At 41.0% G+C, this 22515-nt stretch overlaps 1 protein-coding gene across 1 annotated transcript in view; it reads right to left on the bottom strand.

Moving 5' to 3' along the window:
* Nucleotides 1-637: 637 nt before the first annotated feature.
* LOC135110736 (probable glutamate receptor) overlaps nt 638-22515 on the bottom strand; it is a 58376-nt gene continuing 36498 nt past the window's right edge. Inside the window, exons 3-6 of the mRNA XM_064023358.1 lie at nt 6089-6284; nt 5575-5718; nt 2352-3803; nt 638-2019 (exon numbers count right to left, since the gene is read on the bottom strand). Of these exons, the coding sequence (XP_063879428.1) occupies nt 3567-3803; nt 5575-5718; nt 6089-6284 (577 nt within the window). The 3' untranslated portion in view covers nt 638-2019; nt 2352-3566. The remainder of the gene's footprint in view (nt 2020-2351; nt 3804-5574; nt 5719-6088; nt 6285-22515) is intronic.

The raw sequence follows: 22515 nt of genomic DNA, 5'->3' as shown, positions 1-22515 counted from the left end.
ATATATATATGGTAATTTTCAAATAGTTTTTTATTATATTCATGTATTCTTTATTTTCTTAACTTCAACAAACACTATTTTTTCTGTTGAGTTCGAAGAATTCTCAAGCTGCAAAGGAGCAGTTCATAATGCTGGTCCTCTTGCGACGTTATTAACGGCGTTAATGTTACAGGTGACCTCATGATCAACACACACAGTGAGATGCGGTCTAAAACTGCCGAATCGATGGATCTGAGAACCAAGCACTGCTTCGTCGTCATCCTACCGGATGTCAGACGGTCGGATAAACCCAAGGTCCATCTAGACTGGTCAGTCAGCCGAGCGGGCCCAGCGCGGGGGAGCAGGAGTGATGACATCATCCACGCCACACCTCTTCGCCACTCACAGTACTGACTTAAACTTGACCACCCTTGGAGCCTGTTATCTCTTCCCCTCCCCCCTTTTTTTCAACTGCATTACATATTATCTACATGCATTACTAATTAGATGAATAAATGGAATATTAAAGGGTCTATTGCAAGCACAAATATATTCATAGTAATTATGGCAAATAATACAAAGAAAAATTAAGTTCACACCATTCATAATGTTAGCATAAATATTCAATATTTGTTATTGAATATAAACCACTTAATCATAACATAAACAACAAAGGAAAACAGGTAATATAGTCTTAGTGAAAAAAAAAAAAAAAAACTACATATCATTCACCTGGTCAGTTTCATTAGCTTTCTGTTTTGACCTTTGTATGACTTATGTTTTTTTTTCTTATTTGTCTTAATGTTATTATTTAGATTCCTAATTCTAAAGTACACAGATATTTTGGCAAAAAAATGATATGACATGAGGTACATCAAGTCCAACATTTTCTAATTCACGAACAAGTGTTTTGAAGCACTATTTTCCTTCCTTGAAACTGTCACCGTGTATTTAAATGTTTCTCTCATAGTTGTTAACTGGGAAAAGGTGTCAGCAGGAGCATACAATCCACCTCTGTTTACTTCATCAATCCATGTTTTAGCCATGGCAGTAGGCCTACAGTCACTTGCTTTGTGGTCTAAGTGAGGATATTTTGTGTGTTTTTTTTTTTTAACAATATAACCACCAATGTATTTGAGAGATTCTTCTTCTATAACTACGTGGATTGCTTTCTGTGGATTAGAACCTGAGATTACACAGTCTCTTAGGTTTTCATCAATGTTATCATACTCATAATTTACATCAGGCCCAACATCCAAATCTTTGAAGCAGAGACTAATAATTTACAGTTCTGATGCCAACTGCCACTCATCAAAACATGAAACTTCATTTTCCCTTTTCTCAAGTTTAGTTTTATTTGTCAACAGAATGCCAGGTTCACAATCAAAATTCTTGGCTCGTTCATTTAATGTTGACTTAGAAGGCAAAGGAATGCCCTTCTTAGTTCTCAGATATTCATAACATTTGGGACTCATGCTTCTCAGAGTTAATGCCGTTGATATGTCTTCATCTGCCCAGTGTCTAACATATTTCTTACTTATGATGGCATTAATATGTGTTTTGCTGAAAATGGGTTTTAAAATATTTTCAGTGATACAATGCACTTCACTTTCGTTTACTGATGCATCAGATATGTTTTTTTTTTCTTTCAAAGCAACATTGTTTTTTTTTTTTTCAGATCTTTATTCTCATTTTCCAGCTGCTGAATTTTCCGAAGCAACAGTTCGCTGACATTGCTGCCACTCACATCACTTGTGCCCTCTTCTTTTTCATATTGATCACTTCCATTTATTACATTGGCAGGATCAGCCAACACATCTTATAAGCTTGTTTCCCTACTACTTGTTGCTTTTGTAGATTTTTCAGTTGCGCTAGCTGGCAGTGCATCACTGTTGTTCCCTCTCCCGATTCTTGATTCATATTCAGCATATTTCATATGCTGAATATTGATTCATATTCATATTTCGTGCACATTTCTTTTGCGTCTACGTTTTTCTGCCCTGCCAGACCTCTCACTGCATCTTGCCGTTACACTTTTACCTGCAATTCATAAAATTAACATCAGCTTAACCCTCCCTACTCCAATTTCAGCCCCAATTCGTTTTTACTAATAAAAGCACGTTTTTCTGATAGAAATGCCATAGAAGAAAAGTCTTAAAATCAAGGCCAATTTACATTGGCCTTGCTTAGATTCAATTCTACAATCAGAAAATTATACTTTCATCAGTGAAAACGAGTTGGGGCTGAAACTGAAGTAGGCTTATACCTACATAACACTGGTAATGCTTTTACTTCACAGGTAGGCTATATAGCACTATAAACAGTACAGAGGCATACAATAATCATTTAGAAAATTCATCAATTTAACCTACCTTGAAGTAAATTAAGGGATGGAACTGTGGTATCTGTCAGTGGCCTGTAACTCTTGGGTGCCTCAGTGCCTAAGAGACGATGCTTTAAAACATTCTTGTAGTCAGAACTTGTAAAATGCATGGAACATATCACTGCATTGTCTACATTGAACACATCACCTCGGGAACAAGCTTGAATCCACTGCTGTCTGCGAGTTTTTTCCTTGGGAAACTTGAAATACAACCTGCTGTTTTTCTTTTCGTGTTATTGCATCCAAACACTGAGCAATTGTTCGGCATGTTTAGTTGTTTACAGCACTGTGGAGAGTTTGATGAACACTCCAGCTAGCCCAGTGTCCACAAGTAATATGTAAACAACAGGAAACTTCAAGCGTCAGGCCAAAGTGCCCGAATGTCCCGCCAAAAGTCAGCTGTCAGTGAGCACTGAGCAGGGGTGGCGCGGGAAGTGTGGCATGGATGACGTCATCACCTCTCCTCCCCCACGCTAGGCCCGCTCGGCTGGCTGACCAGTCTAGATGGACCTTGGATAGATCACAACCTATACACGTTCCAATCTGGTCGGATTCGGGAAGATCTGTCCGCTAATCTCAAGGCCAGATCGCTGCGTGTACGAGAGCCTTAAAAGGTGCGTCTAGGTAAATAATTTAAAAACATTTGTCATGTGAGATAATTTTAAGTGATTTTCTTCATATATGACTAGAAGTAAATAAGCGTTATACAATACTAGTGAGGGTACCTTTAAATAACGAAGGGTTTAAACTATGAAGTTTTCATGTTCAGTTCTCTAAAACTGATTAAATAATACCGTACAACTATCTGCTTTAGAACGTGGTCAACATAGTATATGTAGACTTTCGAGCAGTCAACGGTTATTCCAAAGCTGCAGCCTGACTCGTCACTGACAAATTAAATGCTTTAGCTTATCAAAGATGAGCAATACGTAGGTGCAATAAATTTCAGTTGTAGTGCGTTTAAATATTTTCCACAGCTTTGTATAAAAGAACGTTTTTTCTAAGGAATAACCATATTTTGACACGTATTTGGTAAAATAAAATGGTAATTGTACCTTTAATCCTTTATGATTTTTTTTCTTTTTTTTTTCGAGGAGGATGTAACTCAATGCTAACATTTTTTTTATATATTTTTTTTTTTTTTTGGTCAGTTTCCTAACACATAAAAATAGCAAATAAATTTGTGGATAAATTAAATGAATAACTAAATAGACAGCACCGGACCCTCCCAGTTTATTAATTGCAAACTTTTGTTGAAGAAGCGACTAGATTGAAGCCACTCCATCGCCAGACTGAGTGCGCTGAGTAGCCAACCTAGCACCAGCACGAAGAACAGACCCTGGGTGTGTTGCAGCGTCAGGATTGTGGACGGCTGCACCTCTCTTTCCTCCAAGTGCAGCCTGCGTTCGTAGTCGATGCCCATGAAATCTTCTGTCTTGATCTGTGGAAGTGACTGTATGTTAGTCTGAGTTCTTTAAGTACAATACGATTTTTTTCTCTTAATGTGTGTGTGTGTGTGTGTGTGTGTGTGTGTGTGTGTGTGTGTGTGTGTGTGTGTGTGTGTGTGTGTGTGTGTGCGCGCGCGGCGTTTGTTAAGACCTGGTTCCAGCCCTTCTCAGTTGCCCTGATGCTTTTCCGTAAGTTACTTCCCTTGCAGCCTTATGTGGGTCCCATAAAACACGAATCTAGGAAATTCGCAGGTTGCAAACAGCTTTACAGCCTCAGAGGTTGCCAACCTGTCTCAGTCTACAGGAAAAATACAAAATACAATGTCAACTTCTCCCACAAGCGGAGAAAAGACGCCTAGTCACGTGCGAGGGAGACACAAACAGTAAAGATGCCACAAATACGAAGCTACCTCCCACAGGCTGACCATCCACTGTCCAGTAGAATACTATAACACTCAGGCCCAAGGTCAGCCTGTCTATAATCTCTCAGAGGACGGGCTCATCCCTCCCCTACAATTGGTGAGCCTGGAGAGACAGGAGACATTTGAACACGGGCAGCAACACACACTAGTCCTCTGGCTAAAGACAACCAATAATGCACAAGCCAACATAAAGACAAGACAATCAGACACTGGGACTTCGATAAAGGAGAGGAGACAGATGTCCACTTATCATAAAATAGATGCCAACAAAACACGATCAGGCACACTGACAAGTGGGATCCCAAAGACCAATACACTTGCCTTAAACAAAAAGAGAACAGTACAAACGTTTCCACCTACAGGAGCCAATGAGGCGTATAACTAATATCACCACGAATACAATCTCGCACTACCAGCTCTCGTGCACATCCTTCCCTCTCAAAGAATAAACCACACCTGAACATATAGGCACGGCAGCCAGTGTGGCGCACACTGGCTGAAGATTGGGATGGATCATAATGACTGGGGAGGGTGAGTGAAGAAGGGGGAATGAGGGTGGTCATGCGGACAAAGGCATCGCCCACCCTCACGATTAGGCAGGGGGCGAAAAGAACATTTTAATTTATTTGCTTGCTAAGGGGCACTAAATGGGCCAGGTGTATTTAATCGTTTCATGGTAAAGTTTGTTTCTCTCTCTCTCTCTCTCTCTCTCTCTCTCTCTCTCTCTCTCTCTCTCTCTCTCTCTCTCTCTCTCTCTCTCTGGTGTAGTGGATTTAATGTCAAAACAGTAGGAAAAGGAGAAAATGATTAAGGTAATGCCCCAAGATTTTCAACAAACTGATCATGCAATTCAGGGGTAAAACTCTCCCGCTTCCCTTGTTTATCTCTCCCCCTCTCTCTGCATTTTTTCTATTATACCACTAGGTTGCCCTGAATATATATATATATATATATATATATATATATATATATATATATATATATATATATATATATATATATATATATATATATATATATATATATATATATATATATATATATATAGATAGATAGATAGATAGATAGAGAGAGAGAGAGAGAGAGAGAGAGAGAGAGAGAGAGAGAGAGAGAGAGAGAGAGAGAGAGAGAGAGAGAGAGAGAGAGAGAGAGAGAGAGAGAGAGAGAATCAACAAATCTGTACGTCTGGGTTAAACCAGACGGTTAAATCAGTAGATATAGTTTCCCGCTGTCTGTAAAAAAAAAAAAAAAGTTTTATGTGGTGACAAATTTTCAGATACAGTTTTGATTCTCTCTCTACTCCAGAATAGATGAAAATATTACCAACTGGCGAAGGCGTCACCTTGATCCAGTGTGCTATCAGGCCAGCCTCCACCAGACGCTGGATGCCCCAATCAAACTTATATTTCCATGCCGTGTTCTTCTGGAAGTACCAGCACAGGTGTCCTGGGTACAACTGCTCCCGGAGCAGGAAAGTGTTACGCATCTATTGCAGAACACCAAAGGGAAATTGACGATTAGCAATTCAATTTATTTTGTTCCTTGATCTTACAGAATTTAGGCCCATATTTTGAAACGCTTTGCTCTCTCACCACGACTAATTTTTAAAGGCCACAGAGATGATCAGCCGTGATCTCAAGAGTGTTTCTCCTGTAGGAATGTAGGAATCCTCTTAATCTGTTATTGGAACCATAGGAACCCCCTTAAAATCCCGTGTGTCTTCAACTAACCTTTCGAATCTATTGGAGGTGCAACGCGAGTGTTTCAGAATATGGTCGATATCAACATGTATTTTACAAATGTAAATCAAAGCTATATATTCCTTGAAAGGTCAGTTTAGATCCTTAGTTTAGAACCTTATATGTATCAAAAAGCAAAATACGGTTGTAGGAGAAGCTTTCAATGTAAGCGTGTGTTCCGTTGACCACGGCGTAAATAGCCTCGTCGTAGGTGGGATACAAGTCCAGCTTTTTCCCCAAGGAGCGGTAGTGGGGGTCTTTGGAGGACTTGAGCGCGCCTGGTACAAACTCTCCGTAATCGAACATGGACATCCTGTTGGCCAAGACAGATAGGCTACTATTTTTATTATGCACCATGCTACTATTTGTAGTCATGTCGTGGTTTCTACATTACTGTAAATATGTATTGAATGTAATCTTGTTAAAAAAAATAAATAAATTACAGCAATTGCATGTGCACTGTACTCTAGACTAAGTTATCAACTGATAAAGAATTATTTATATCAATAAGTCTTTTTATGAAGGAGGGGCATCGACCAAGAGCAACAAAACTGCAATAAAAGAAAAGGCCCACTGAGGTACCGGTCATCGAAAACGGTAGTCAGAAATTATAGAATAAGTGTCTTGAAACCTCCATCTTGAAAGAGTTCAAGTAATAGGATGGTGGAAATGCAGAAGCAGGCAGGGATTTTCAAAATTTAACAGAGAAAGGGATGAATGATTGAAAATACTGGTTAATTCTTGCCCTAGAGAGATGGACAGAGCACTAATGAAAGAAAGAAAAAAGTCTTGTGCAGCGAGGCCGCAGGAGAAGGGGAGACATGCAATTAGCAAGATCAGAAGAGCAGTCGACAGGAAAATAGTAGTAAAAGGTAGGGTAGCAAGAGAGGTAACATTGGGGTGATGCGAATGAGGCTGAACACAGTCATTTAAAGGAGAACGGTTGATAAGATCGTCGCATCATTGCGGTCATATGGCGCCGCTACGAAACTGAATGCAAAAAAAAAGATTGCTGGTTAAAATATGAATATACAAACAAAATTATGGAATGGTGATATTAAAAATCACACACACACACACACACACACACACACACACACACACACACACAATGTACATAAAAATGGAAATGTGATTTACCCTTAAGTGATAAAAATGAGATGGTTGGTATGTTAATACACTAAATTATTAGATAATTAATTAAATAATATGATTTTATTTCATTCAAAATGAGAGGGTACTGACCCCATTGACCCAGACCACTGTGTCTGACGTTCTTCGTTCTGCACCCAAGGCACTGACCCCACTGACTCAGATATTTGTTTTTGTTCGTTACGTGCTTAAGACCATGATCCCACTGATCCAGACCCCAAGACCCAGCATTGTTCGTTATGCGCCTTCCTCTCTTGCCTCCATGTTCTAGTGCAAGGATAAGGTTCTATCAAATACTGTATTATTGAAAAAATGATTAGAAAAACAGTTAAAAGGTAATCTATAATTTGTTTAAAAGACCAGCCTTCTAAACAAACATAAGAACCTCATGTCCCGGGGAGAGAGCCCTCTCTCTATCAGCGACATCTGGAGAGTCCCATCCTCATCGCGACAACGGAAAAGATATTGCTCCAGCAGCTCCACCAAACTGGGGCGCTCCACTAAAAAGTATCGTACTGTAAGTGTAATTAAACAGTCATCACAAAATGGCTGAATTTCCCTGGACATGAGATAACCATGAGCGAGACTTGTGTAACCCGTAACCGTCTGGAGATGGGCCAGTGTAGTCTTTGAGCGGTGCTCCTGCATATGGGCATACGTCCATGGACGGAAAGTTACAGAAGCTCTCTCACCCATTTTAGAGGTGGGAACCAAATCCTTCTACCTGCCCAGCCAACTGGCAAGAACTACCACCGGGAACAGGGGTCGAAGGAGCAACACGAATTGCCGCCACTTTAGCTAGCATATTGGCTTTCGCATTCCCCTGAACTCATACATGTCCAGGGACTCAGCAAAATCCGACGTGGTAGCCTCTACGCTGTTAAAAGCAGAGACATTAAAAAATCGATAAAACAAGTGGATGAAGGAAATAAGGGCTAAAATATTGAACAGCGGAAAGAATACTGTGAGAGTCGCCTAAAACTGTAAAAGATGAGATGGGAAGAGTAAAAATAATTCTTAAAGCTAGGATAATGGCACAAAGCTCTGCCGTAACATCAGAGGCAACACTGGGGAAACCATTGTCTCAAAAGAATGAAGGAAAGAACGCCAAATCCGACTCCACCGTCGGATTTTAATCCATCCGTAAATACAAGGATGGAGTCGGAGTATGTGGAATAGTCTTCGAAGAATAATGGACGAGACTTAAAATCTGGTAAAAATATTAGGGCCACGGACAGAAATGTTTGAGAATTGCCAATAGCCAATTCTAAGATATCTACAGAAACGGAAGGTACATTTAATGCCACCAACACTGGATGCAACCCTAACACCAAAACACAGAGAGAGACACATAAACGGGAATGTGAATCACGGGAGACAGCCACACGAAAAAAAACAGTCAGGGAGACGTTGAACATGATACCAGCACGTCAATAATAAAGACTGGCAACGCAAGTGCAGCGGAAGGACTCCAGCATCTACCAATAAACTAGGAACTGGGGACGAGCGGAACGTACCAGTTGCCAAGCGAACACCGACATGGTGCACTGAGTCCAACACAGGAAGTCGAGCCTCAGTAGCAGATGAATAAATCTGGCAACCATACTCCAGCTTAGAAAAAAATGAAAGTTCGATGCAAGAGGAGGTCAGCACCCCAAGAAGTATGAGCTAAGTGTCAACACCTTCATACATGCTGCCTGGATATAATGAAGGTGAGGTACCCAAGTCAGGTGTCTGTCAAATATAAGTCCCAGGAAATGAGTTTCCTCCACACAAGAAATTCTTCTATAATGTAGATACAGTTCTGGGTCAGGGTGAACACCACGAACGCGGCAAAAATGTAAGGCTGCAGTTTCGAAGCCGAGAAACGAAATACCGAGTTGCAGCCCAATGAGAAATCCTAATGATTGCTAACTGCGATTTCCTCTCAATCAAAGACATTCGTGCCACACACACAAAAAAAAGACAATTCATAGACATACAAGCTACCACGAACCCCTTCTGAAAGCACACCAATGACACTGTTTATAGCTATAGCAAAAAGGGTGGACAAGGGGAGTTAGATCTTGAAAGATTTTGAAACTCCATTAATGAAGAAGTTTTTGGCTAGTTGAAGAACAGACTTGGGATGTTTCCGGGCAGAAAGATAAAGCGTTTCAGATTCTGGTGATGGAAGCCTCAAGTACCTTCTGTGGACCACCTCTATATATATATAACATGAGAACAGGCTGTTTTAAACCAAAGTTTGGAAGGTTTAGGACGAGAAAAGGAGTGAGGAATGTATGTCTTCATGCCAGACACTATCACCTCTGTTATGCTGTCGGCACACAGAAACGGGTCTCTGACACGGAAACAGTAGTCATTCCAAGGAAAATCAACAAAATACCTCCTCAGGTCCCCTCAGCTAGCAAGAGCAAAACGCCAGAGGCAACTCTGCTTAGGATGATCCTGAGAAGGGATTGGAGCGATAGAACAAGATACCGATATGAGACTGTGATCGGAGGAACCCAACGGAGAAGAGAAGGTAACAACATAAGCAGAAAGATTAGAGGTTAGGAAAAGGTCAAGAATGTTGGGTGTATCTCCAAGACGATCAAGAATACGAGAAGGATGTTGCATCAATTGATCTAGGTCGTAGAGGGTAGCAAAGTTGAATACTAGTTCACCAGGATGGTCAGTGAATGGTGAGGGAAGCCAAAGCAGGTGGTGACCATTGAAGTCTCCAAGAATAGAGATTTCCACATAAGGCAAGAGAGTCGGAATGTGCTCCACTTTGGAAGTTAAGTAGTTAAAGAATTTCTTATAGTTAGAGTAGCTAAGTGAGAGGTATAAAGCACAGATAAATTTAATTTGAGAGTGACTGCAGTCATAGCCAGATGGTGGAAAACTCGGATGATTCAAAAGCGTAGGCACGAGAACAGGTTAAGTTATTGAGCACATAAACGCAACCGTGGTGAAACTGACCAGAAAATGGAGTGAAGAAAGCATGATACCCAGGAGGACTTAAGTGAGTTGATTCTCTGAGCATTATCTCTTGCAAACAAATGCAAGCAGGAGGAAACCTATAGATCAATACCCGGAGTTCCTCCCAGGAGGCACACAAACCACAACAATTCCACTGCAGTTCCAATATTGTTATTTTGAGTGGGTTTCCAGGGAAGCCCTAGGGTGAGGCTTCCCTTTGGCAATTTAAATTGCCAAAGGGAAGCCTTGCTCGGGTAGCGAGGCTTATATGGACCTACATTGCTTGTAGGCACAGAAACCTGAGAATGAGTAACTGGTGTGCGGATAGCTACCCACACACAAGTCTTTGAAACTCCTGACAAGACCGGAGGAGGAGGAGGAGTCCACGGACTAGACGTACTGGTATCACTCCTGGAGGAGAACCTATTGGGAAGACAGGCAGAGAGACCCTTTGTGTCCATTTCGGATGTGGAAGAATCCCTTTGATTAATAATGTTTGGCTCAGGGTCATCTGAAGCTCCCACAGGGATCTTTTTTAGGGAGATGCCTGTTGAGTCTAGGGCAGTGTTTCTCAAACTTTTTCATGAGCGACCCTATTTGGAACATTTCATTCCTTCGCAACCCAGAGTAAAGAAAAGAGAAAGAAAATGTACAATGATATATACACATTATTTTGGAAAAAAATAAATAATGTGTACAGCTTGTGTACAGCAGTCAGAGACACCATTACGTGGGGCCCAGGAGGAGAGAGGTGGGGGGAAGATGAACATACATAACAAAAGTAATTTGTGGTTAAAGAAGAATAATTCAATTAAGTAACTGAAATACACTGAAACACCGAAAGCATGATAATGTTCCTGTGTCCCTGCGACCCATCAAAATTGATCTCGCGACCCAACTTTGGGTCGTGACCCATAGTTTGAGAACCACTGGTCTAGGGACTTAGCAGACTTCAGGGAACGTTTGTGGTGAGACTGCGGAGGAAGCTTCGGAGACTTGTATGTATTTTCTTGTGAAGGTTTAAAACCTTGGAAGCCGTTCGTGGTTGAGCATCTATTGAGGCGTGGACATCTACAATATAAATTTCTATACGAGGAGTCTGTGAAGTAGGCAGGAGACAGTAGGTACCTGCCGAAACGATAATTACTCACAGTGAGGTCTAAATCACTGGATCAGGAGGTGTTGTGAACTTATCATTAAAGCCAACTGTGACCTCACTGAACGTTTCCCTTTGTGACTTACAACACAAGGGGGCAGTCACAGCATGCCCTCTAAAGACAAATCTCTTCCTTCATACAAAACTATAAGTGCTTGATTACACACACACCTTCAATCAAAAATTCAAAATTATCATGGCGACTCCTACACCAGCCTCGGAGTCCCTATCTGGGGAGGGGACCACAAATGTCCCCAGGTCGGACTGCTCTTCTGTTATCAACCCTAAATGTCTTGGCACACTTCTCAACTTTTTCTTCATTAACTTCTGCAACATTCGCGTTCTTAGATATAATTTTTAATCTGTAGAACACCACCTCTCCTCTACTAAACCTCATCTTCTTTTCCTCACTGAAACACAGGTGTCTCAGGCAACTGGAAGTAGCCCCTTTTCTGTTCCCTCGTACTTTCTCTATCCTCATTTTCAGTCCAAAGCTGGATGTTGCGTCTATGACTTAACCTGCTCTTTTACCCACGTTCTTGAATCTTCCGAGTTTTCCACCATCTGATTACGACCACAGCGTCACTCTCAAAGTAAATTTATCTGTGCTGTACGAGTATACCCCTCACCTAACTTCTCTGACTATAAGAAATACTGACTCTCTTTCCTTTACAGAGATCTCCATTCTTGGAGACTACACTGTTTACCTTTATTCAGCTTTGGCTTTCCTCTCCCTTCACTGACCATCCTGGTGACCTAGCCCTTAACGTATCTCCAAGACAGTCAGCCCAAAACTTCTCTAATAACATTACTTCTTTCCCTCCTTTATTTCACCCAGATGGCACCACTGGTATCACATCTGTCTCTGAGGCTAAACTCGAATCTTTGCTGAAAACCCTACCTTAGATGATTCATCCTTAGATTCATCCTTAGATGATTCATCCCTCTCCTCCACCCTCTGACTATTTCATGCTACCTATTGTAATTACTCTCAATGATGTTTTCCATGTCTTCACTGGTATAAACCCTTGGAAGACTTATGGACCTGGTGGGGTCCCTTCTATTCTTTTTCGAAACTGCACCTCCGTGCTTTCATCTTGCCTAGTCAAACTCTTTCAACTCTGTCTGTCAACATCTACGCATCACGCAGGGAAGCCACAGAACGCATGACTTTTGATCTCTCTAAAATTTCTGATTGGCACAGAGCAAACTTAGTATTGTTCAATGCCTCAAAAAACTCAGTTCCTCCATCTATCAACTCTACACAACCTTCCAGACAACTATCTCCTCTTCTTCATTGAAACTCAACTGTCCCTCTCTTTTACACTGAACACCCTCGGTCTGTCCTTTACTTACAATCTAAACTGGAAACTTTATGTCTCATCTCTAGCCAAAACAGCTTCTATGAAGTTGAGCATTCTGAGATGTCTCCAGCTGCTAATTCTGTATAGGGGCCTTATCCATCCATGTATGGAGTATACTTCCATATATTATTCCATATATTGTCCATGTATTAACAGTCTTGAAATAGATGAGTTTTTAGTGCTTTCTTAAAAATCTCTGAATCTCTAGACTTTTTGTGGCAGCTTGTCGCATAGTCTTTGGACACATTTTTCAAAAGTTCTGAATCTCATAGTTAGATTACTTCTTCACTCTTTCAGTAGATGCTGTTCATGTCTGTGCCTTAACACCATGGTGGTATCCAAGTGGAAATCTATTAATTAATTATTTATATATTCTGGTTTTCCAAACTTCAGAGCATTTAAAGTCATAAGACTGATTTTATAAACAATTCTTGCTTTAATTGGTAACCAATGCAAGTCTATGAATGTGGGAGTTGTTCTTTTACGAGGAGGGGCCCTTTTATCAATCTTGCTCCTCTGTTAATTATAATTTGCAAGTTCTTCAGCAAATAATTTGGCAAGACATAGTAGATGGAGTTACGGTTGCTAATGACATAATTATGAGGGATCATTTTTGTGGTCTGATCATCCAAATATTTCCTAATTTCCCAATGTTCTAAACTTCATAAGATTAAAAGTCGTGAGACAAATTTTATAAACAGTTTTTGCTTTAATTGATAAACAATGCAAGTCTATGAATGTGGGAGTTATTCTTTCACGAGGAGAAAGCCTCATTCTTGCTGCTCTGTTAATTATTTACAACTTCTTCAGCAAATAATTTGGCAAGCCATAGTAGATGGAGTTATGGTAGTTTAACTTGCTAATGACATAAGTGTGAAGGAGTATTTTTGTGATCTGATCATCCTAATATTTCCTAATAAAAGCAATGCTTCTCAAGTGGTATCCTGCTACTCTCACCACTTGATTAATGTGAGCACTGAATGTAAGACTGCAATCCAAGATTACACCTAAGTCCTCTACTTCTTTCTTCACATCCGTTGTTGTATCGTGTACTTGTAAGCTTGAGATGTCTTGTTGTCTAAGGTCGTTGTTCTTTCTAACAATCATACACTCCGTTTTATCTGCATTCAATTTCAATTTCTTACTATTCTTTCTTTTTTTTTTTTTATGTCTGATAAGATTTCTCTCACTTTTTCTTCTATATCTTCCAGATTGCTTCATGACACATAAAACTTGAGTATCTGCGGTGAACACTTTAAAGTTAACACCATGCTCCTTTAGCAAGAAAGATTGAATTGTATAAATGGAAAAAAAGTATTAGGCCCAATACACCTTTCTGGGCAATTCTTTAAGCAAGGATTTCATTCTAGAAAAGGACCTTCCAATTTGTACACAGTAGGTTTAATATTCAAGTTAATTTTTGAGGTAGTCCAGGGCAAATTGATCTATACCTATAGCTCTTAAGCCTTCAGGCGATAAAATATGCAACACTTAAATCCAATAAAATCAAGATGCCACACCTCCCTTCATCCATCAACATGAGTAAGTCGTTTACTACAGAGCATAGGGCAGTTTCTGTCGCATAGACGTCTATAAACAGACTGGTTATCGATATGAAATTCACCACCTGCAATTGCTCCAATAACTGGTCTAAAATCTCATTTTCTATTACTTTTGGTAGAAATGTCAAGTTAGATACTGGGCTATGTGAACATAGACTCTGTTTGTCAAGTTTACCCTTTATAATAGAAGTAATAATGGCCAACTTCTCACTGTCTGGAAAGACATTCATTTTAATACCGAGATTAATAATTACTAAAAATATCTGTAAAAAGTCATTAATATTTTCACTTCTAATAATAGGTAGTGGATCATTTTCACAGTGTGTTAGCTTCACTCGGTGAACAATCCTCTTGGCAATAGTCATGTCCACTTGTTCAAAATGTAATAATCTATTTTCCAGGGGTTGTGTGTGGTGAGGCCTCTGACTAATATCTCTCTGTGCAAAGATTTCTACAATATTCAGTATCATACAGTCAAACAGTTCCAAAAAATCTGTTTACAAGCTCCTCTTTAACGTAACCTTTAGGTAACCTCATTTTCTTTTTAGTTCCTGTTAGATTGTCAAATAATAAATAAAAACTGCCTCTACAACTTTTTCTGTTTATTGCCCCCCTAGTGGGAACCGCCATCGTGGTGGTGGGTTTGTGTGTCCCTATGACCTGGTGAGTGAGGCTAAAGGGGGTTCCGGCCCCTGCTCCACCCTATTTAGGGGAGAGGGCTACCCATGCTAGCATGGTCGTCACTGAGCGACCAGTCTATGATCTGACCCATTTTTTGAATTGAGCGTTCAGGCATTGTCCTTTCCAGGGTTCCCCGAGCTGTGGCGATGCCACACTTACACCAAGACACCTCAAGTCAAGTGCTTCCTACCTCAAAATTAAATGGTGTTGTAGCATATATATACTGTGCTGCTCTAAAAAAGCTAAGTTAATAATTATAATATATGTTTTTTTTAATGACACTTGCATTTTTTTTTTTTTTTTTTTGCAAGCACTACAATAATTGGCAACGTTTCTTCCAAGAGTTGTCACTTTTCCATGGGTGACCGAGTGGGGTCACTTGGTCAGACTGACCGTGTTAATCCATCGATCACTTCCTCTCGCGCTGCCAGCCAGGATGGAAGCTACCTCTCTCGCTCTCGTCATCTCCACAGCTGGGAAGAAGAGCTTATTCACTCTGTAAATAAGTATTTTTTGGAAGAAAAGGCTAACAGGGAGCCATTAGTCTCTCAAGAGCTGTTGCCCAAACAGCGAAAGCCACTAACGTAATTGAGGCAACATTCAGAAGAATTTGTTCATCTGCCAATGAAGCTCATGTACAGAGGCCACCAGCACATCCTGTGTTCTTCTCACCAACAAAGAATCGCCCTGTAACCATAATCAACGTTGATAACTTTGACAAATGTGTGGTGAGAAGGACACTTTTGGGATTTTACGCGAGGGAGATCCCTACCACAAAGTAGAGGAAGAATTGAAGGAAAATATTTCCTTCAAAGGATGCACTGAATCTCTACGGAGGATCCTCAAAGAGATTGGATTCAGATACGGAAAAGTTGGAGAGGACTGATGTTGATGCTGTTCGTACCTGATTTTTTGAGAGAAATGCGGTGTCTGAACCAGATTTCCCAGGCGAACATCATTTACCTCGAAGAGACATGGATCAACCAAAGTTACACCGTAGGAAAATGCTGGAATGATATCACATCTGAAGCAGCAACAAGAGTACAACCACCGGTAGCAAAGGGATACCGTCTCATGATTCTCCACGCAGAAACAAGAGATGGTTTCATTAATAATGCAGAACTGATCTTCAAAGCGAAAAACGACGGGGATTACAGATAAACTTTACGGTGTTTGTGGAGTGTTTCAGGAATCAGCTGCAGCCCAACATCGCACCAAACTCCGTCATCGTCATGGATAACGCTCCCTACCACTCCCTGCTACAAGAGAAAATACCAAGCTCATCATGGAGGAAGGCGGAACTGAAGGAGTGGCTTAAAAGGAAAGGTGTCCAGTTCAGTGATGAACTACTGAAGGCAGAGCTGTATGAGCTTACAAAAAAAATTGCAGTCACTCCGTGGCTTCTCTGATCATCGACACTGCTGAAAGTGTAGATGAAGAGACGTCTGATTAATGTTCAGAGAGAGGATTATGCCTCCAGGCATAAATTTTTACCTCGATGGTGGTGTGGAAAAAAAAAAAAAATGTAACTAAAAAATAAAAATATAACATCATAGTTTAAGGGAAATATCATATCTAAAAGGAAACCTATTACATATAAACGAAATTCACAATGGAGAGAGAGAGAGAGAGAGAGAGAGAGAGAGAGAGAGAGAGAGAGAGAGAGAGAGAGAGAGAGAGAGAGGAGCTTGACTGACAGGCAGGAAATTTTTTCAAATTCTAATGATTTTTAGGCAAGTATACACCCTTGATATAAATAAATTTCCATGAAATGTAAATTTTATATATATATATATATATATATATATATATATATATATATATATATATATATATATATATATATATATATATATATATATATATATATATATATATATATATATATATATATATATATATATATATATATATATATATATATATATATATATATATATATATATATATATATATATATATATATATATATATATATATATATATATATAGAGAGAGAGAGAGAGAGAGAGAGAGAGAGAGAGAGAGAGAGAGAGAGAGAGAGAGAGAGAGAGAGAGAGAGAGAGAGGTGGTGTGTGGGGAGTGAGGTTATCAGTGACACAGGATCTAATCCAATAATTGGCACAGTACAAGGTTTGGAAACGCCGCAGACCGGGAAATCCCCGGGAAGGACAACACGTAAATGCTCAATTCAAAATGGTCAGTCCATAAATGGTTTCAAGAATTAGGCTGCCAGTATGGGTCAACAGTGTTGCTCACCAGAGGGGCCACCTTTTTGACGTTGTCCTGTGTTGGATGGTTGGGTGTCTCAGTCTCAGATGCGTTATGAGAAGAGGTCTTAGCTTCGTTGTGGACAAAGTTTTGAATCATGAGGGGCCACTTTTTAAAACGAGCGACCCCCATGGAGATGAGATACCTTTCGCCTCCCTTGTAGTCCCAGTAGTTTGTTTCCCTTGGCCCCTAGAGCCATCTTATTTTTATAATATCTGTATGGGTAAAAATAAAAACTCCTCTGGTCCTCAAGGGGCGGTTGACCAGCCTCTCAAGATGTCACCCTCTGGTCGTAATGGTGATGTGCAGGCAAGAGATCGTACTCCCTCTGCTGTTGCTTCCTTTAGTGGAAGACCCCTTGGGTCAGTTGTTGATTCTTGTCTTGACACACATATGATCATCAATGTCTATACATCCATGTCATACCGTGCTATCCACTCGGTTTTCAAGGCTTTTGGAACTGTTCTCCGTATCTGTCTGAAATATGATGGCGATTGTCTCTAATTGGTGCTACGTGACATTTACTTCTGATATTGCGGCCAAAGATGCTCTAAAGACAATAAATTCTCTGCATCTTGGAGACAACAACTTAAGTGCTGAGATCATTCGATCAAGCAATGTAGTTGACAGCGAAAATTACTATTGTCCTGATGTCTTTGATGATGCTGAGGAACATGCTTCCAAAGTTCGCCACCCACCCATACCATATTGGTTTGTAGCATACTATAGGTAAGGTCGAGGAAACTTTTTTTTCACACTGCGAAGTATCTACAGAGGGAGATTGGAGTCCTCTCTACAAATAACATCAAGAAATATGGTAAAGGTGCATTGATCAGAGCTAAAGATTTAACACAGGCGATGATGTTCCTCCATCTGCCTTGCCCTTCTGATGGGATCTTGGAATCCATCAAGCCACACGGAAAATACTGTTACTGCAAAGTATGCATTTACAATGAGGACCTGTATGAATTCTCTGAAGATGACATCCTTCAGTGATGTCCTCGTAATGTACATCGAGTGGCCAAAAAGTTAAAGAAAACAGTGACATGATCATGTACACTTTCTATAGTTTCTCTTTCCCCGGCCATGTTGTGATTGTTCGTCTTTCCCTTCCAGTAAAGGCATTCGTTAACCTTTCTCTACAATCCTATTGGTGTTATGAGTTCGTTCATGGGAGGAAGAACTGTCTAAACCGTTCCTGGTGTGGTCACTGCTCAGCCCTTGACTCACACTCTACTCCTGAATACGAATCAGAACCCTTCTACTGCAGGGAGGCTATCTCGCTACGTTCTTGACAATGTAAGAGGTACCGTCTTTAGCAGGACATCGTTCATATGGCTAATTCTCAGTTCATTAGTCTTGGTAGTGCCGGGCTGGAACTTCTTTATGACAAAAAAGATGGAGGGGTATAGATCTACGCCTCTCCCCTCCTCTACTTACAGCAAATAAGGTCGTGACACCTTCCTGCCTTTCTCAGCAACCAAGTATTTCCTCCCATTCATATGATAGTGTCGCTCTAACAGTCTATCCTACTCCTACACCAGCGAGTCCCCATCTGGGGAGGGGACCATAAATGTCCCCAGGTCGGACTGCCTTTCTGTCGACGACCCTAAGTGTCTTGACACCCCCCTCAACTTTTTCTTCATTAACTTCTGCAACATTCGCGGTCTAAGATCTAATTTTCAATCTGTAGAACACCACCTCTCCTCTTCTAAACCTCATCTTCTTTTCCTCACTGAAACTCAGGTGTCTGAGGCAACTGACAGTAGCTCCTTTTCTGTTCCCTCCTACTTTCTCTATCCTCATTTTCGATCCAAAGCTGGATGCTGCGTTTATGTGCTCAATGACTTAACCTGCTCTCGTGCCCACGCTCTTGAATCTTCCGAGTTTTCCACCATCTGGCTACGACTACAGAGTCACTCTCATACTAAATTTATCTGTGCTGTATACCTCTCACCTAACTCCTCTGACTATAAGAAATTCTTTGACTACTTAACTTCCGAAGTGGAGCACATTCTGACCCTCTTCCCTTTTACAGAGATCTCCATTCTTGGAAACTTCAATGTTCACCACCAGCTTTGGCTTTCCTCTCCCTTCACTGACCATCCTGGTGAACTAGCATACAACTTTGCTATCTTCCATAACCTAGAGCAATTGGTGCAACACCCTACTCGTATTCCTGACCGTCTTGGAGATATGCCCAAGATTCTTGACCTTTTCCTGACCTCTAATCCTTCTGCTTATGCTGTCACCCTTTCTTCTCCGTTGGGCTCCTCCGATCACAATCTCATATCTTTATCTTGTCCTGTCGCTCCAATCCCTCCTCAGGATCCCACTAAGCGAAGCTGACTCTGGCGTTTTGCTAGTTCGGGGTACCTGAGGAGGTATTTTGTTGATTTTCCTTGGAATGACTACTGCTTCCGTGTCAGAGACCCGTCTTTGTGTGCTGAGCGCATAACAGAGGTGATAGTGTCTGGCATGGAGGCGTACATTCCTCACTCTTTTTCTCGTCCTAAACCTTCTAAACCTTGGTTTAACACAGCTTGTTCTCGTGCTATACATGATAGAGAGGTGGCTCTACAAAAGGTACTTAAGCCTTCCAACACCAGAATCTCATGCATGTTCTCCAACTAGCCAAAATCTCCTTCATTAACAGAAAATGTCAAAACCTTTCAAGATCTAACTCCCCTCGTGACTTCTGGCATCTAGCCAAAAATATCTCCAATAACTTTGCTTCCTCTTCTTTCCCTCCTCTATTTCAACCAGATGGCACCACTGCTATCACATATATTTCTAAAGCTGAACTCTTCGCTCAAACCTTTGCTAAAAACTCTACCTTGGGCGATTCTGGGCTTGTTCCTCCCTCTCCTCCACCCTCTGACTACTTCATGCCATGTATTAAAATTCTTCGCAATGATGTTTTCCATGCCCTCGCTGGCCTAAATCCTCGGAAGGCTTATGGACCTGATGGGGTCCCTCCTATTGTTCTCCGAAACTGTGCCTTCGTGCTTGCACCTTGCCTAGTCAAACTCTTTCAGCTGTGTCTGTCAACATCTACCTTTCCTTCTTGCTGGAAGTTTGCCCACATTCAACCTGTTCCTAAAAAGGGTGACCGTTCTAATCCCTCAAACTACCGTCCTATTGCTTTAATTTCCTGCCTATCTAAAGTTTTTGAATCTATCCTCAACAGGAAAATTCTTAAACATCTATCACTTCACAACCTTCTATCTGATCGTCAGTATGGGTTCCGTCAATGCCGCTCTACTGGTGATCTTCTGGCTTTTCTTACTGAGTCTTGGTCATCCTCCTTTAGAGATTTTGGTGAAACTTTTACTGTTGCCTTGGACATATCAAAAGCTTTTGACAGAGTCTGGCACGAAGCTTTGATTTCCAAACTACCCTCCTACGGTTTCTATCCTTCTCTCTGTAACTTCATCTCAAGTTTCCTTTCTGACCGTTCTATTGCTGCTGTGGTAGACGGTCACTGTTCTTCTCCTAAATCTATTAACAGTGGTGTTCCTCAGGGTTCTGTCCTGTTACCCACTCTCTTCTTATTATTCATTAATGATCTTCTAAACCAAACTTCTTGTCCTATCCACTCCTACGCTGATGATACCACCCTGCACTTTTCCACGTCTTTTCATAGACGTCCAACCCTTCAGGAGGTAAACATATCACGCAGGGAAGCCACAGAAACAGAACGCTTGACTTCTGATCTTTCTAAAATTTCTGATTGGGGCAGGGCAAACTTGGTATTGTTCAATGCCTCAAAAACTCAATTCCTCCATCTATCAACTTGACACAACCTTCCAGACAACTATCTCCTCTTCTTCAATGACACTCAACTGTCCCCCTCTTCTACACTGAACATCCTCGGTCTGTCCTTTATTTATAATCTGAACTGAAAAATTCACATCTCATCTCTAGCTAAAACATCTATGAAGTTAGGCGTTCTGAGACGTCTTCGCCAGTTTTTCACACCCCCCTCCAGCTGCTAACTCTGTACAAGTACCTTATCCGTCCATGTATGGAGTATGCTTCACATGTCTGGGGGGTTCCTCTCATACTGCTCTTCTAGACAGGGTGGAATCAAAATCTTTTCGTCTCATCAACTCCTTCCTCTAACTGACTGTCTTCAACCTCTCTCTCACCGAAGCAATGTTGCATATCTAGCTGTCTTCTACCGCTATTTTCATGCTAACTGCTCTTCTGATCTTGCTAACTGCATGCCTCCCCTCCTTCCACGGCCTCGCTGCACAAGACTTTCTTCTTTCTCTCACCCCTATTCTGTCCACCTCTCTAACGCAAGAGTTAACCAGTATTCTCAATCATTCATCCCTTTCTCTGGTAAACTCTGGAACTCCCTGCCTGCTTCTGTATTTCCACCTTCCTATGAATTGAATTCCTTCAAGAGGGAGGTTTCAAGACACTTATTCATCAATTTTTGACCACTGCTTTGACCCTTTTATGGGACTGGCATTTCAGTGGGCATATTTTTTTATTGGATTTTTGTTGCCCTTGGCCAGTGTCCTTTCTACATAAAAAAAAAAAAGTAACCCTTGCCACCTCCTCAACATCTTCAGCCAAGCCCTCCACTACATCATCAACAAAGTCTTCCACTGTATCTTCACCAGCTACATCACATACTCCTCGTACAGGAGTTATATTGCAGATGACCATCCCCAGTGGATGCTCAACCACAAACGACCACCAAGACTTTTAAACCTCCACAGAAAAATACAAACAAGTCTCCTAAGCTCCCTCTGCAATCCCACCAGAAACATTCCCGGGGGTTTGCAGAGTTAATAGACTCAACGGACGTCCTCCCTTAAAAGATCTCTGTGGGAGCGTCAGAGAACGAAGAGCCAGACATAATTAATCAACGAGATTCTTCCACATTCGGAATGGACATAGAGGATCTCTTTGTCCCTCTTAGCAATAGGTTCTCTAAGAGCATATCATACCGTCTTTGTTGAGGAATCCTCCTCCTACACTCTTTTCAGGAGTTTCAGAGACTCGAGTGTGAGTATTTATCCCCGCACCAGTTAGTCAATCTCAGTTTTCTGCTCCTACAAGCAACGTAGGACCAGATAAACCTCGTTACCCAATTAAAGTACGTAGTAAGGTTGGCAAAGGTAAGCTTCTTTCTGGTGCTTCCCTTAAAACCCCTTCAAAATAGTAATATTCAAGATTCTGCAGTAGAATTATCGTGGTTTGCATATCTCCTGGGAGGAACTCTGGATGTTGATCTCTAGGTTTTCTCCTGTTTGAATTTGTCTGCAAGAGACAATGCTTGGAGACTCCACTCACTTTAGTCCTCCTGGATATCGTGTTTACTTCTCCATTCCAATTCATGGTCAGGGCCACCATGATGGCACCGCCACCATGTTAGAA

The sequence above is a fragment of the Scylla paramamosain genome, chromosome 20, assembly GCF_035594125.1.
Source record: "Scylla paramamosain isolate STU-SP2022 chromosome 20, ASM3559412v1, whole genome shotgun sequence".
In the NCBI taxonomy this organism is placed as follows: Eukaryota; Metazoa; Arthropoda; class Malacostraca; order Decapoda; family Portunidae; genus Scylla; species Scylla paramamosain.
Note: the sequence above shows the minus strand (reverse complement) of the source record. Positions and strands in the feature narration are given on the sequence as shown.